The sequence below is a fragment of the Hermetia illucens genome, chromosome 6 (assembly GCF_905115235.1).
Source record: "Hermetia illucens chromosome 6, iHerIll2.2.curated.20191125, whole genome shotgun sequence".
In the NCBI taxonomy this organism is placed as follows: Eukaryota; Metazoa; Arthropoda; class Insecta; order Diptera; family Stratiomyidae; genus Hermetia; species Hermetia illucens.
In genome coordinates this window covers 55443592-55460061 of record NC_051854.1, presented here as the reverse complement: position 1 = coordinate 55460061, position 16470 = coordinate 55443592, and the positions used below count along the sequence as shown (strand labels likewise).

The 16470-nt window shown below is 39.0% G+C and overlaps 1 protein-coding gene across 2 annotated transcripts in view; it reads right to left on the bottom strand.

Annotated features, from left to right (window-relative positions):
• Window positions 1-16353, bottom strand: part of LOC119658733 (ras-like protein 1) — a 39190-nt gene extending 22837 nt beyond the window's left edge. The window contains exons 1-2 of one of the 2 annotated variants that reach the window (XM_038066399.1): window positions 15657-16353; window positions 15067-15567 (exon numbers count right to left, since the gene is read on the bottom strand). In XM_038066399.1, coding sequence (XP_037922327.1) covers window positions 15067-15205 — 139 coding nt within the window. In that variant the 5' untranslated portion in view covers window positions 15206-15567; window positions 15657-16353. Of the gene's footprint in view, window positions 1-15066 lie in introns of both variants that reach the window. The other variant, XM_038066398.1, reaches the window with a different exon arrangement.
• Window positions 16354-16470: the final 117 nt, after the last annotated feature.

Here is a 16470-nt window from a genome sequence, read left to right as displayed (position 1 = left end):
CAGCCTTGACTGGTGTTGTCAATCGAATCCTCCCTTCTGTTTTTAGATTTTTATGCGTTCTTCGTGCTATGCCGATTCGTGCACACGTTCCTCGTGTCGACCCACCATAGCCTCTGAATTAACAGAACGATTGGAGTTCGATGAAGAACTACTTTATTTCTTCCGACTATAATAGACACGAAAAAGGAAAACAAATAGTTTTTTCCTCCTAAAAAAATTTTTATTTCATATTCGTTTATACATATTTCGCGAGCTATGATACATACACTCCTCTTCAGCTACTTAATTATATAATATATAATCATTTTAAGTTATCTGTTGTTATCGAATATGCATTGTCACCACCAATCCAAAACTGTTGGCTCCACATCTTTCACCATATCCTGCTTCTTTTATCTACTTTTGAAACTTGGTCGCGATGAGCCGTTTCATCTGTCTTATGCAAAATCATTCGTCGAAACTGATTTTGTATACGTCGCCTTTTCTTCTTCCTTTGGTGGATCCTTTCCACTAACTAGTTGCTTTTAAACTTTTATGTAAAATAATACCTTATTAAAATGGATTCACTGTCTGTCTGTCACACGCACTTTTCTCCGAAGCGACAATTCAAATCAAATTTCGTGGACATATGGAAACTATGAAATCCACACATACAGTGGAGTTTGAAGGGAGGCTTCCCGTATATGCAAAGGAAGGATGTAAATTTTTTTTCACGTTATGTACTCGTGTAGGGTATCGAATAAAAGGTCTCAATCACTACTTTAACGTAAATTGTAAAACGAATGAATGAAGGGTAAAAATGTGCAAACTTAAATTGAGACAGAACTCATTTTCGGAAACTATCCATCCCGAAAATCTAAAAAATGCATAGACCTGCGACTATATAAAATCTAGGCATCAAAATATGTTCCATTCCAATATCTGTTCAAATAAACTTAATAATAGCAAATTACAAACTTTTCGGAGTTGAGCGAAAAACTCTCCATAAGTTCTTCGTAGGGTTACCATACGATAAAAGACAGTATAGCGCATAATGCGCAAAGTTTCATGAGAATCTGGCTATTCGTATCGAAGTTATAGCAGTTCAAAATTATCAATTTCGCGCGAATTTACTGTATATCAAGCCTTACAAATGAGATGCTGTCGTCATACTCAACCAAAATAATTGACATACGAGTGAAATATTAGTCTCATATGTGAAGAAGCTACTTCTCCCCAACCCTTTTGCCCTTTGCCGCTATAAGGTGAGCCCTTTTTAAGGCTTTGGGTAAAACAAAACCTTATTAAAATCGGTTTAATGTCTATCTGTCTTTCGTCAGAAACGGTTATATGTGTGAACGCCCATTTACATCCTTCTATGTGGAACTTAAAGGAGATTCCCATATATGCAAAAGAGGGTTGCAATTTTTTTTTTTCACCGAATATAGTCATGTGGGGTATCAAATGACCCCCAATGTACCCATTCTTCAAACTGTATCAAGTTTGTCCTTTTTTCTCTATCAAGCAGTTAAGGGATATGTGCAAAGTCTATGCCCCATTCAATATATGTGGTGTGCCAATGTGGTTGATATCGGTCTCTACGTTTCCACTGCCTTCCTGTATAGTTCAAATTCGAGTTTGCCGTTGTTATTTATTATACGTGGGTTCAACTATGGTAATCATTCGTCGCAAATTGGATTTCAACTTTTCGCACCTTTTCAAAAGTACCAAAAAATTTATGCCAACTACGAAAAATGTTACATAGCACAGACAAAAAGACACAAAAAGGTTTCAAGACCACGTAAAAAAAGCACGATAGGAAGATGTGGAGCCAATAGAGTTGGATTGGCGATGACAATGCATATTATCGAAGAGTGACATGCGGTAACAAAACGCAACTTAGAACTAGTACGAAATGTGAATAAAGCTTACACTGACGTCTGCGAGAGAAAACAATAGCTAAAGACAGACGACGGAAGATTTTATTTAAGCCCATTTATATGTCTTTTTCTTCAAATTGTTGAGTTGAACAGGTTCTGACAGCGAGACGTGCAGTACTTCATTGTGGGTTCAATTTTGAGCCCTGTCGCTTTTGGGCTCGAACTAACATCGCAAGTGAAGTTTTTTCGAAAAGTACTAAATGAGGCTTATCATTTTATGCATCGCATGACCATATTCTAAAAAAACTTTAATTTGCACATATAAACAGCCCATCCTCAAACAACACAAAATGATTCTACTCATTCCATGCATATAACATATCTTCTTCTTTGTCTTGAGCCTTTGTCCCGTTCACAAACGGAATCGACTCGTCGTGATCGCCACATTGCTCTATCAAAAGCTTGATCTGGATGCAAGCTCGAGGCTTTCAAATCACCTTCCAGATGTGATTAAAGCGTGTCACGCCACTAATCCAACACATATCTTCGTCTCCATTACCGGAAGACTCGTCGTTCATTGTCTTTTGTAGTCGGCAACACTCAGAACCATAGAGGGCGACAGGGCGAGCGCCATTGCGGCAAACTTTAGATTTGAGATGTTCGTCCATCCATAACAAGGACACCAGTTGTGGAACGGCATTTCATCCAGGTTGGCCGAGAGAGAGAAGTAACAAGAACCATCAAACTTTCGGACCAACAGATAATAGGATCATATGTCCGTGATCTAGCTCACTTCTATAGAGCTGCATTTATCTCTTATGAGATTAATATCTTGTATTTCCCTTTTAATTGGAATAAGTCAACGTTACAATCAGATCTAAAAACAAACATTATTACTCAATAAATGCGTATTTTTCGCGATTGGAACTTTGAGGCTTTGCCACATCTGAGATAAATTATATTCCAAAATTTATTAGCAAGTTTTAACAATATTTCAAATACCTCGACCTACATACACAATACGACGCCAAATCCTTTCTGACGCTTTGGTTTGAGGCACTCACATTGATTGTAGAGTGCGATGCGAGAGCGATAGAATATGGACCTTTATAGCCCCAAACTCACTCCAATTTTCCCCACCAAGTAAATATTTTCATGTTTCCACTATCGTCACATGTATTGCCACGGTTATCAACCAGAATACATATTTTTTAATACTTTTTCCTTGTTACTAATATCTTATCGAGCATGACTATTAGTTTCTTCAGATGAATCTTTTAGTGATTCATTGCTCCTAAATTTAGCAATACATGTAAATTTACTTACCATGCCAAACAAATGTGATCAATTAGAGATCAAAGAATCACGATTACTATAAAGCCTAATTCCGAAGTATTTCAGGAACAAGTTTGGATGAGGTATACATTTTTAAGAAACTGGACAAAAATAAAGCAAGCAAGGTACAATGTATGTTGTTTAAAACGTACTCACTCATTTAAATAAATTAACGATTCTAACCGCTTTGAAAGGAAAAGCAAAACTCACTAAAGCTTGAACGTGCGAGGCGAGGAAGGAACTGAAGTAAAATCTATGTACAAATGATGACGAACGATACTGATTTAAGCGCATCAATCTACCTCCTGGAAAAGTAACCTGGTAATCAAAAGTAAAATCAAAGATTCTTTGCTTCATTGAAAAATGCAATCACGCATAGTAACGTGCGCATAGGCTAAGAAAATTTCTAATATCTATAGTCAAACAAATGCTTATGTAATGCAGGTAGTTTCCTCCTCTTGCTCCCTTTCGCTGCGGTTAGCAGAGCACAACAACTTTATTTTTCCCAGGTGAACAATGAATGAGGTTGATATGACTTTCAGTGGATTGATATGAATCAACATCCAACTCACAAGTAACCGCAATAATTAACTTTTCATTTGCTATCCTTAATATTATATATTCTTCGGCAAAAAAGTCCAAGCCCCTCCCCCGAATTTTCAAAACACCAAAACAAAATCGAAAACGAGGTCAGAAGAAAACTTACGACACAGGGACCGGGAACCCCAGTACCGATACATTTAATGCTATAAGTGATTTAGAGAAGGATAGGCAGAGGCGACTTTGGACATGACATTCGCAACAGAAGTGGTAAGGATATCTTTCAAAAAGAAGGGTTTACTCAGTTTTAGGCCTTTTGTCAGCGCTCCACTACCTGTTACATGTTCCGGCACGGTAACGAGAATTTTCCGACAGCGATCTGCAGGCAATCATCGTCGAAATATAAATGGAGCAAATGGGTATCCCCAAAACCAAAACCGCCAGATATGTTTTCGAACACATTGAGTGAATGAACTTTTACGGAGGTATGGCTAGACCAGCCTAGTAAATAAAGCAACCCCACGGAGAAAACTCTGCATATAACGTAATATATCATAAAAGCATTCCACACGTGATACACATTCCCAGTCAAGAGATCTAAATACTGGTGGAATGTTGAACTTACAGAAGAGAAAAGCATGACTGCAGAAAAGCCCGCAGACACCACAATCAAGAGAGAATATTTCAAGTGTGCTTAAACGCAAATCCGCATGGGAGTGTCTATAGAACTGTAGTGAGACGACTCAAATCCGTCTACACTGATCACATGGCCCATTCCCTTCCTACAAATCACTCACCACTTTCAGCATTAGATGCGAAGGTGTTGGAGTAAAACAGGGAACAATAAAGTTCCGTATCTGTAAGGTACTACTTATATACAAAAACATCTTCAACAACCTAACATGTCCGGATGGCTTAGTAATTAGACCGCTAGGCTGCCGAAGTAGAAAATCGCAGTTCAATTCCCACACCCAATGAAGAGCTCACATCTTTTCAAGGCCCAGATTCAATTAAATTGTCACGGCAATGACTATAATTATTATTATTATCCATAAGATGTCCTGAATGAGGCCCTTAAGCTCACAGTGAAACCTGCATACAAAATACGATCGAGGCCATACAGCACTGTTGCGATAAAAGATCAAGTACGCCTGTGTTTTCCGTTTTTTTTTTTGTCAGCAGATAGCACTTGAATTATCGACGATTAATATTATTTGGTTGTGATATCAAAACTATATAAAGTCAATGCATTTAAATTTTATTACGAACCAAAAATGATAAATTTGAGCCAAATAACGAGCATATTCACCATACATTGAGTTTTATGTTTAATAAAAAGAAAAACGCAACGGAAAGATCGTTTGTAGTAGTTTATGCGAGCGGTATTTAACGTTACGAATGGGGAGGACAAAAGGATGCGATTATCAAACACACTAGAACAACAACACTGGAAACAACTTGGAACTGCGACTACATGCAGCTTATTCATCACACTTTATTCATTCCGTATGGCATTTGTCAGCATAATAGAAGATACACTGGCAAAGCAGAAGTTCGATAGTTACGAAAATGTGGAAAAATGGCTCGATGAATTGTCTACTTTCAAAGACAAGGACAGTTTTGTATGTCCATCAGAGTGATCTTTCATTTTTCAATTACCTCCTATCGGTTCCAAATAGTAATTTTTTAACTAAATTTATGGTTGCCATAAGCCCTTTTGTAGAGCACAACGCGTCAACTATACTTACATGCCAACGCTGCTAGTTCTCGGCAAGGTGCTTCAACTCTTTCCATAATTTTCCGGGAAAGTGGACACTACTGCTCCACTGTACCAAACCACGTAGCTCTAGATCAACCTACTCGTCGACCATTGCATGACGTAACCCACATTCGAGTTGCCACCCTTCCTTAATATGCGACCTATCCACTGCCACTTTTGCTTTCTCATTAACGCGTCCACTGGTATTTGGCCCGTACGCCGACGAAGCTATTCAATAAGCCAAAATACCCCGACATTACGCAGACATGAATTGATGAGAGCTTTCCCTTTCCATCTAGTACTCCCATGTAATAGAAAGAACTGTGGCGCGGCAGGATTCGCAGCATTCGAAATTTATTTCGAATGTTGCGAGTGCGAGCAATATAGATGGCGCGGATCTATCCACTTTGCGTAGCACGCTAAGGGAGTGGAAGATCGCAGTAATTATGTTTTTCAGACCTGTCACTGATTTTTAATATTAAGTTTGGAATTGACAAAAGAACACTGAAGTCTTTTTGATTTGGAAAATAGAATTGGAGTTTGAGTTCGCTGACTAGAATTGATGTTGAGTTCGCTGATTAGAATTAGGACTAATAATATGTAAAACCATTAATATTAAATGTTCGCTTAAATATTTTAATAAAAATTAAGTAATTAACATTACTTATATTAGGACTAATAATATGTAAAACCATTAATATTAAATGTTCGCTTAAATATTTTAATAAAAATTAAGTAATTAACATTACTTATATTTTTATTAAAATATTTAAGCGAACATTTAATATTAATGGTTTTACATATTATTAGTCCTAATTCTAATCAGCGAACTCAACATCAATTCTAGTCAGCGAACTCAAACTCCAATTCTATTTTCCAAATCAAAAAGACTTCAGTGTTCTTTTGTCAATTCCAAACTTAATATTAAAAATCAGTGACAGGTCTGAAAAACATAATTACTGCGATCTTCCACTCCCTTAGCGTGCTACGCAAAGTGGATAGATCCGCGCCATCTATATTGCTCGCACTCGCAACATTCGAAATAAATTTCGAATGCTGCGAATCCTGCCGCGCCACAGAACCTTATCGCGGCCTCTACTTGATGTTATTGTTAGAATAGTTGCATTTCTCGATTTTGAACAAAACAGGTAAGGTGGATTTAGCGCTGTCTATGTAATCTCTGTAATCCACACCACCAATAACAATAAGAACAAGTCGGGAAACCGGAAACTGGACGCTTCAGATATGAAAAGTTTTGTGTATTTCTTTTATAAAAGCATTTGAATGGATATTTCTCCCATTAGTACCTAGCACGTAATATATCCATATATTATGTGAAAATATCCACTTTCGTGCAGTGCTGACATTCAGTCTTGTATTTGCTTCAAAGCGACAACCTTGACCTATCATAACTTTGTTAGTAGTAGTGAGATTTCCACTAAAGGACATGCTAGATGTTATAGCCTGCATTGCTACAATTTCGTGATTCTAGGATGAATTTTAGAGGGGTTTTACGAACAGCTACTAAAAATTATAGTAATATTAGTATATTACTATAAGTATTAGTAGTTGACCGTAATATAATAGGTTATTAACTTTATTTCAACAGATATCTTTATTTCGGAGCCGTATAGTGGCGGCCTTTTGATTTTTCTCAGATTTTTCGGCTGGATAGTTTCTGAGAATAGGTCCTTGAAAAAAATGATCACTTTCGACCGTCCGTACTCCCACATTTCCAGTACTAACCAGCTATATTTGGCGAAAAGAAAATTACACCCCCTTTCACATGTTTGGAGGGAGACCCCCCCCCCTTAAATTCGATTTTGAATGATGTAACTCACTGCATGGGTGAGCGTTCACAGTTCCCACCTTCCCACCAAATTTAGTGTCAATCGCTATAACCGTTTCCGAGAAAACCCCGATGGTAAACCGATTTTAAGAAGCTTTTGTTTTACACAAACTCCCCTGAGATTTTACCTCGATTCAGGACATATCATTTGCGCCATTATATGCCGCGCTGACAATAACTATTAGTTTCCCCGAAATGCCACCCTATATAGAGCGTGTCACAATGATTCGACTAGAGTTAATATGGTAGGTACAATAGGATAACGAGCAGAAACCAACGTGTTCTCTGCGGATCAAATTTTCGAGGTGTTCCTGCGTGCATTTCAGGTTGATTTTATTTAATATCTTTGCGAGAACGCAAATACCCCTAACAAATGCCAAACCCAAAACGGGTGCCATTCTTCGATTAAGATTAAGTGGAAGTAGTAACTCACCCGTCAAGGCCTGTGACTTTACTTCATTTGAACAAGTTGACTGTATAGATAATTTGGCTTCTATTTCGAGGCGCAATCTGTATCATTTAAAGAATGGGGCTTCCTTCCACTTATCGCTAACGCCCCTCAAAACCATCCAAAGACTTACAACAATTTGCAGGCCACTATTACCATTTGAGGCTGCTTCTGCAGCGCAATGATGAATTTTTTTTTGTTACGGCGTACACTCCCTACTCGTGCTTTTTCACGGTAACGGAGCTCCAGGGCGTCGCTCTCACCCCCGTTCACAGCCATCAACACAGGTTTCAGCTCCTTATGTTCATCGATCCGGATCATATAGTGTCCTTTTGGGACATTACCAAGATCATGCCAACTCTCCCATCGCATATCCGGCCAAGATGTTATCAGAGCCCAGCTTGAATTCAGATCACCGATAACAATCACAATGTCACCCGTAATGGGCCATAGAAGGTATTCTTCTCCATTATATGTGGGAACATTCGGTTCTATGCGGTTTCAATTAAGTACTAAATAGACACCGAATTGTAACCGAAACACCGTTTCACACTTGTCGGCAACGACCGAAACTGAATCTAAACCGAATGGAACCGTATACATGTGAGCAGACATAAATTGCAAAGAGTCAAATTGGTTGAATTTGGTGGCTCAGGATGGTATTCGTTACATGTTTGGTGAAAAATTCCCGGATAGTGCAACATTGAGCTTATATTTAAAATCACAAATCCCATAGATAAAAAAAACCTTCAAACCCTCTTATCCCAATCTATGATACGATTTCCACATTGAGGTCAATATGTACTTACAATTTTTGAATTTGCAAGATTTTTAACTACTTTCCCGGACGTACATCTTGCTACACCAGAAAACATGAGATTTCGAGATGACGCTATAAAATTTCCACAAATAGCAAAATATTGACATCGGCTTATTCAGAGAAAAACTGAAAATATATACAAATTGGAACTCATCTAGGGAAAAACTATTATTCCATAGTAGCCCTGCTTAATCGCATGGTCTCAATCTAAAGTAGATAACATTGCCCAAGATCATTCGTCTATTTCAAACATCTGATTCAATCCAGAAACCACGAATCCGTCGTTATTATTTTATCATTTTCTTCCAGAAATTTAAACTTCAAGTTGTACATTAAAAATATTTTTGCATTACTCACCAAAGTTTACATAATATTTTATTGTTATTGAGGTTGAGTAATAATTCACTGACTCTGACTGCAGTGCATTGGCACGCGGGTGGCGGCACCACCAATAACATTAGATTTTCTCTCGTTTCAATTAGAATCATTTTCCAACGGAAATCTTCATTTCGAATTTAACGCATTGCAATGTGAATGATGTCGACGTCGCCACTGGGCCGCTGAGATGATTCATTGCAAAAAAAAAAAATATTGAAAGCATAACGCAACTAATTGAATGGAATTTAGATTGCAATTAATGCAAATTAAGTGAATTCTGCAGTAAGAAAGATGGTTGGCTGTGAGAATTGTATTTTAGAATTCAAAGAAATATTGTGCGTTGAAGAGAATGTTCACAGAATTTTTGATTGTTCGAAAAAGAATTCAACTTTCTTTTGGGAAAAACGTTAGTGGCATGACATCGCAAAGCGATTTTTCATTACCCGGAATATATTACTGCCTTCAACGAGGACAAGGTGCGGGTGTAATTTTGACTCCCTTTCCTCCAAGGTATCAACAGCATCCTGGCATTAAAACTTTCTCCTCCTCTTAAACACATGCATAATCGGTAAATATTTCACAGGGTTTCTAGTGACGGTAAACAACGTTTGTTGTTTTTAACATTGTTAGCCACGGCCAGCGGACGATTTCATTGTAACGAACATCTTTAAATTCTCCTTGAAAATGTTCCAATGAGGTGCTGCAGCAAGTCCAGGTTTCTTCATTAAAAACAGAGTTATGATTAATACTATTTCCGATAGTGAAAAAACCAGAGCGGGCTCTCAAACAAGAGTTCTCTACTATGCCCCCCTCTCCTTTTGTACTTGCCATTGTGTTTTCCTACCTCGAGAATTTACACCTTTAGAAGAAATCAGTGTTCAAATCCCTACTGGACCAAATATTATTCAACTTTGCAACAAAAACCGAAAAAAATTAAGTGTTTTTATAGATCGATTGTTCTCCTTCACATAATACCGAAGTTAAGACACATTCGCACACGTGAATTGCATTTCATTGTATTTTCCTCAGTCTGACGTAACTACTTCCAAACGGTTAGGACTGTGACTTTCATCATATCTGGACAATGGTAACATATTTCACAAAACATATTAGAAAAGTATTGTATTGATAGTTCATTTATACCCTCTATATATGGGGTTGGTGTGGAAGCGCATTAACCACACTTACATGTTCTTATTCTAGATTTCTGGCAAACTACATCAGCTTCCTCCAGAACCTCAAGGTTAACTCTCCTCATTCTTCTTCGGTTATTAGCGTTACATAATTCTAGGGAAACTTATTCGTGCAGCAGTCAAATTTCAATGTATCACCTATCTATCCCGTATACAACCACAGATACCTGGCCAGTGTGCCGGTATAGCCCTTCAATCGATTGTCTCAAGCCAGAATACCCCTATAACACTTGATAAATAGGTATTAATGATGGATTAGCACTTTGGAGCGTCTTAGACGATGTAGGCAATTACCATTTATATATGGTTGCCATTGCCCAACAAAACGGCAAGTTAATTTGCGTCAAAGTAAAGAGCGCTTTTGATGGGGACCAAATGGTCATCAATGTTGCCCTGCGAGCTATTTTAAATCTCTGTCGTCCAGAAGATAGTTCACCCACTGCCAAACGACAGTCAAATCAGACTTTATTAAAGCTCCCCGCCCATGCAAATAGAAGCTGCAGAAAACCACAAACCTTTCTCAATGTCCAAACATTATGTTATCAGAGCCCACCTTGCAATATCATATGATTCCTTAATATGTGGTGCTCACAGAAGACCTTCTCTGTATCGAAAACCTGGGTTGGTGCATAACACGGTATTATTGAGATATTCCTCATTCTGCATCGAAATCTAACATTCAATATTGTTTGATATCGGTTCCCTGGACACGAAGGAGCGCCTTGCGGAGGCAGTAAGATTCAATCCGACATCCGATACACGTAAACTTTTAGCTGGCTTACTAGAGTACAATAATCTAGTGTGATAAGATTAAAAGACGTACTCCCCAGAGTTACCTCGCTTAAGGGGGTCATCCCGTGTGTCGGATCCGAGGAATCGATTTTTTTCGGCATCAATTGTATCTAGATATAGTGTAGAATATATGGGCAAAGTGATTTTTTTATATTCGTAGTCGTTCGGAAATTACAGTGTTAAACATTTAAAATGTCATATGACAGCTTTATGTCGATCACTGTAATAGAGCGCGTATTTATCGGTCCGAACGACGTTCGAATGATTTCGCTAAAATCATAAGAATTGAAGCCAAGGCTTTACTTGTGTTTCTTCAAGAAACATAAGATTTATAGGCTAGGTATGGTAGATTAATGGTCAGTTAAAATTTTATGGTTGAAATTCGCATACTACTTTTTAAATGCGTTTGTCTCGACACTGCATATTGAAAATCTACCCAACGAAATTCTTTGAAATTTTCAGGACCTATTCAGAACATATTTCTACGGTCCGCAAACTAGGATAATTTCGATTCATTCAGTAGTTTTTTTTTATTCATTAAAGAAGCCTTGAAAGAAAACCAAAATTAACAAAAAGAAGTTTAACAAGGCACCAAAAATTTAACTTTCAATATTTTTTAATAATCATGGTTTGCGGACTGTGGTTAAGTCCGCACGTTAAATTAACGTTTACATTTTTTCTTTAAGATGAACACAATGCTAGAGGGCGTTGTGGCAGCAGAAAAACACCTTTTTTGGAGATGGATGTATCAATTGCTTTGTATTTCAATAATGAACTATGCTATAGGACTGGAAATTACTACGCGTGCTCAAGATATTAATATATATATGGTGAAAAATTCGCATTTGCACCTTTATCCAGTTCTTCACAAAAAATTTCTAAAAAAAAGCGAAAAAAACGGCTTTCACACGGGATGACCCCCTTAATCTCAGAATATTCAATCATGATTTAAATCAATGATTTGTATCGAGTGATTTTTTCATAAAAATCATGATTTAAATCAAATTCGATTTGATTCTTAGATTACATAAAATCATAACAATTGAATCAACTACATAAAATAACAAGTCCCGAAACCGGAAACTGGTCGCTTCAGGTATTAAAGGTTTTGTATATTTCTTTTATAAAGACATTTGAGTGTGAATTTGTCCCATTAGTACGTAACACGTAATATACGAATATATTTTGTGAGAATATCTACTTTCGGGTGATATTGACATTCAAAATCTTAAATTTCCAAAGGAGTGATAACTTTGACCTATTATAACTTTTTTAGTAATAGTGCAATTTCCACCAAACTAGTGGAAGGATCAAGCTCTATATTATAGCCTACATTGCTATAAAATTTCGTGGTGCTAGAATGAACTGCAGAACCCCCAGTCAATTACTGAAAATTATAATAATATACTATTATTAACTTTTATTAACTTTATTTGAAGGGATATCGGTATCGAAGGTATTTCGCAGCCTAGCCACCACATAGTGGCAGCTTCTTGATTTTTCGGTTGGGCAGTTTCTGAGAATGGCTCCGTTAAATAAATGATCATTTACAACCCCCCGCACTACCCGCCTTTCAACCAAATTTCCAAACTAAGGCCAACTTCGGAAAGCCCTAACCGAGACCTTTCATTTGATGCCCCACATGACTATATTTGGTGAAAAAAAATTTGCACCCCCCATTTACATGTTTGGGGACCTCCCCTTAAATTCGACGTAATAGGATGGAACTCACTGTATGCGTGAGCGTTCACAGTCCCTACCTTTTCATCAAATTTGGTGTCAATCGCTGCAACAGTCTTCGAGAAAAATGCATGTGACGGACAGACCGACAGACAGACAGTAAACCGATTTTAATAAGGTTTTGTTTTACACAAAACCTTAAAAAAACACAATGCACAATTTTTATTAATTGACCAAAAAGAACTGTTTACTAAATTGTTTAATAAGAAACACCAATGTTGTCGCTTATTCACTATCCATCCTGCTCCGAAGATCCTTTATACAGAAGCAGAGGAAGCCACGGCTCTAAACAATTAGCACAAGATAGGCGTTATTTAACCATGGTCATCTATGTTTGTGAACTGTGATTCAGACGACTACGGTTTCGTCCAGCGCAGAGACAACTCACCAGACGCTGCCTAACCCTGAATAAAATCGTAGTCGTCTGTATTTTTTTTTACTTTGGATATTAGCCCGAAAAAGTAATCCTCTTACAAGAAAAGTAGTAGAAGGCCACTCTCCAATTCAATTCTCTTCATTGTAAACTTCATCAAGTGATCTCTTTCCCAAATCAAATCGTGATTGTGCCTGAAACCCGGTCACCGCAAAGCTGTTGTTTATAGCATATATAACTTTCGTAAATTGCCTATCTAACTGTTACTTGAGCTCACCTAAAATCCTGGTGAGCCTGGTGATCCTATTAAGCTAATACTAGGTCCCAATCTTATAGCATTTATGTAGATGCAGATACATCGACCGCATGGCTCCTAGTTGATTCATTTATACATCCGAAGAACGTTCCATGTAATGCGTCCGCGGTGGAATAGAACAATTATTGGAGGTCCCTGGTAATAGGTCCAAAAGTACTCGTTGATGTCGGAAATGATATACTCCTTAATGGTAGGTTGTAGCTAGCGCCTGAATCACACTTCAGAGCACCATTGAGGAGCATCCTTGTCGTTCTTCTCTGTTTTGCCAAATCCGAGTTCCACTATGGTGTTTTACCCTTTTCTGGCATCTTGAGTGGACAGCTTTTTTCGAAAGCTTCTCTCGTGCTAGTTGTGACCATCTGGATTGTCTTCTCAATTCCAGCAATGGATTTGATGCGCTTCCCAGGGATCGTGACTCGGGCGCTCAATTCTATTTTATACATCACCCAATCTGTCTTCCGCGGATTCCGAAATGGAGTGGGTGGAAATCAATGCCTCTGTGATCCGAGAGTGTGATATCGTTTGATACTCTCCACTCTTCGATTAGAGCCGGTATCACTGTAACTTCAAATTCAAACAATATTTTAAAGAGTACCAGATGATCGATACTGTCGTATGCCTGCTTGAAGTCGATGAAAATTTGATGGATATCAGCATTATATTGTTGATAGTAAGTGGTTCAAAAATTCAGAGAAATTACCGATCCGATGGTTACGCCATATTGACAATCAGGTAATATTTTGTCCCGATCAGTGACGTAGTTGGGGAATCAAGTCACCTCCTCGTTCCTCGCTCTAGATTTCAGCTGCAATGTCTTCCAAGTGTTATTGCTTTTCCCGGCTTTCATTATTGCTTTAATTGACCCTTCAACTTCTGCTGGCGTGCTCCAATTATCAATAGGGTTTAAGGATCTGATGGGTAAGCATAGTCTCTAAAGTTCATAACCATTTGAAATTTTCCCGCCATTTGCCCGTCGCAGCTCCGGTAAGCGCCCTTGTCACTTATATAGTAGAAGTTGTCGATATCGGTGTGGCGAGGTATGGAATCGGCTTTTGACAAAACCAAATAAATCCCTCTCGCCGTCACAGATGTCCCTTTATAGTAAAGCTATCTGGAAGCCAACTTCCAATTGGCATTGGCGATGCGATGGCCGAGTATCTCGGTACCCCGATATCTACAATCGGTGAACTCATAGATGATTGCGATTATCTTTTTACTTGTCCCTCTATTATGAGCTTATCATTTGCACAGCATTAAGTGTGGTGATAATAAACTCAAGGAGATTCATTGAAATAGGAGAAAACCAGTAAATAATATGAGAGACTGTGAATGTCCTACAAAGGAGTAGACAAGAACCCTATATAATGTAAGCAATGCTACTTACATCCACAGAAAATAAAATGCAATCTCTTTACATAACAATAAATTGTTAGAGGCACAACAAAATCGTTTTTAAAGCCGAGGCTCTTGTTCTAGAATATTTGATTGCCAAATGGAATCTGTACCATAGCACGCTAACTACCTTGCATCCGAGGGTAGCCACCTTCATAAAGATAAAGTCTCCCCAAAGGGAACCGCCCTCATTGCATTCAAATAGGAGATTACAGCGCTACCCCCGATGTTGCCATGATTATTGTAAAAAACTATTCCCTACACTTACTTACCTATCACAACTTGTTTCCGATATGAATCCTCAATTGTTGGATCATATTCGTCCACAAAATGATTCTGAATCAATTGAATTGTAAGCGCGGATTTTCCGACACCTCCAGCACCGACCACAACCAATTTGTATTCAGTCATTTTGTCGCGCCTCCTCAATATCCTTGGGTCGCAAATTGCGCTGATTTTGTATTACGCCCGGCACACAACAAACAGAACCCACAACCGAATGCAGCTCTGGGACAATTCCAGCCAGCTATTCACCTTCCGCGCACAGACCACGGAACGTGAACCTTTTGAGTGCCAGTTAACAGTGCTCGCCGCGTACTCCGGGGTCAAGTCCTCAATACGTTGCGAGGAGTCCTAAGCGGTTTTGAGGGCCACCGGAAAATGACACCGTCTGCCCACCAAATGCACCCTTCGTCCACTCTGTTGAGCTCGTTCACCGAATTTCAGAAGAGGAGTCGTCTCTTCAGTTTTCCGCCGCGAGATCCGGGTGAGCTCTAACGAAACGGAGAACGAAAACAAAACATGAAAATCTGTAAAAATAAGCTCTCGTCGTCGCGGCTCCGCCGTTCGTGCAGTGACTCACTCAATGGCACTTGACGCCCGAATCCATTTTCCTCTTGCCGGACCCTCAACAATTTCCTTCACTTGCTTTCCACTGCAATCGCGGCAAAAGGGTCAGGAATTGCCCGCACTAAGGTCCGCACTGTTCACGCGACCCGCAACAATTCACCGACACCGAGGACCACTTTTTTCGCCGATTGTCTGCCGTAGTGCAAATGCCGTGGCTCCCGTCACACGCCCGAAACCTGAACACCTCGTCCTCCTCTCCGACAGCCGCGTAGTCTACTTCCTCCAACTTCTTTTTCCGACCGTCCGACCAACGTACCGACGTTTCTTTCTGCTTTGTCTGCGTCGTCTTCTTTTCAGCGTTCACTTTCGTCGCAGTCAGCGACCGCCGATTCACACTTGATTCTCTGAATTGTGTGCGTGAAAAACGCACGGAAGAAGAACGAAAACGAGGGTGGCGGTGCCGCGACCGATGCACTTGTTGATTGATTTCCAACGAAAATGCACACAAATCTCGCCCAATTGCACAATTCACGATTCACTTTCGTCGCAATGCACCTGCCCGGTCGCGTCACTTGCTTTTCACGGTTGCACTTTGCGCTTTTTTCTTAAAGTGGAAAAATCGGCAGACAGCAAACACTTATTTTTCCTCCACTCCCCTTGACTTGACTCGGCTTCTTTATTCCTCTTGTCGGCTATGCCTTCTTTCGGCCATGCGATAATGCAGGTTTCGTTATTCAACACACCCGAACTGGGTGCGTTCAATGCCAGACTATAAGATTGGCTCGTCACAGTGTAGCATTTGTGCATCTTTTAATCAAATCAAAAAT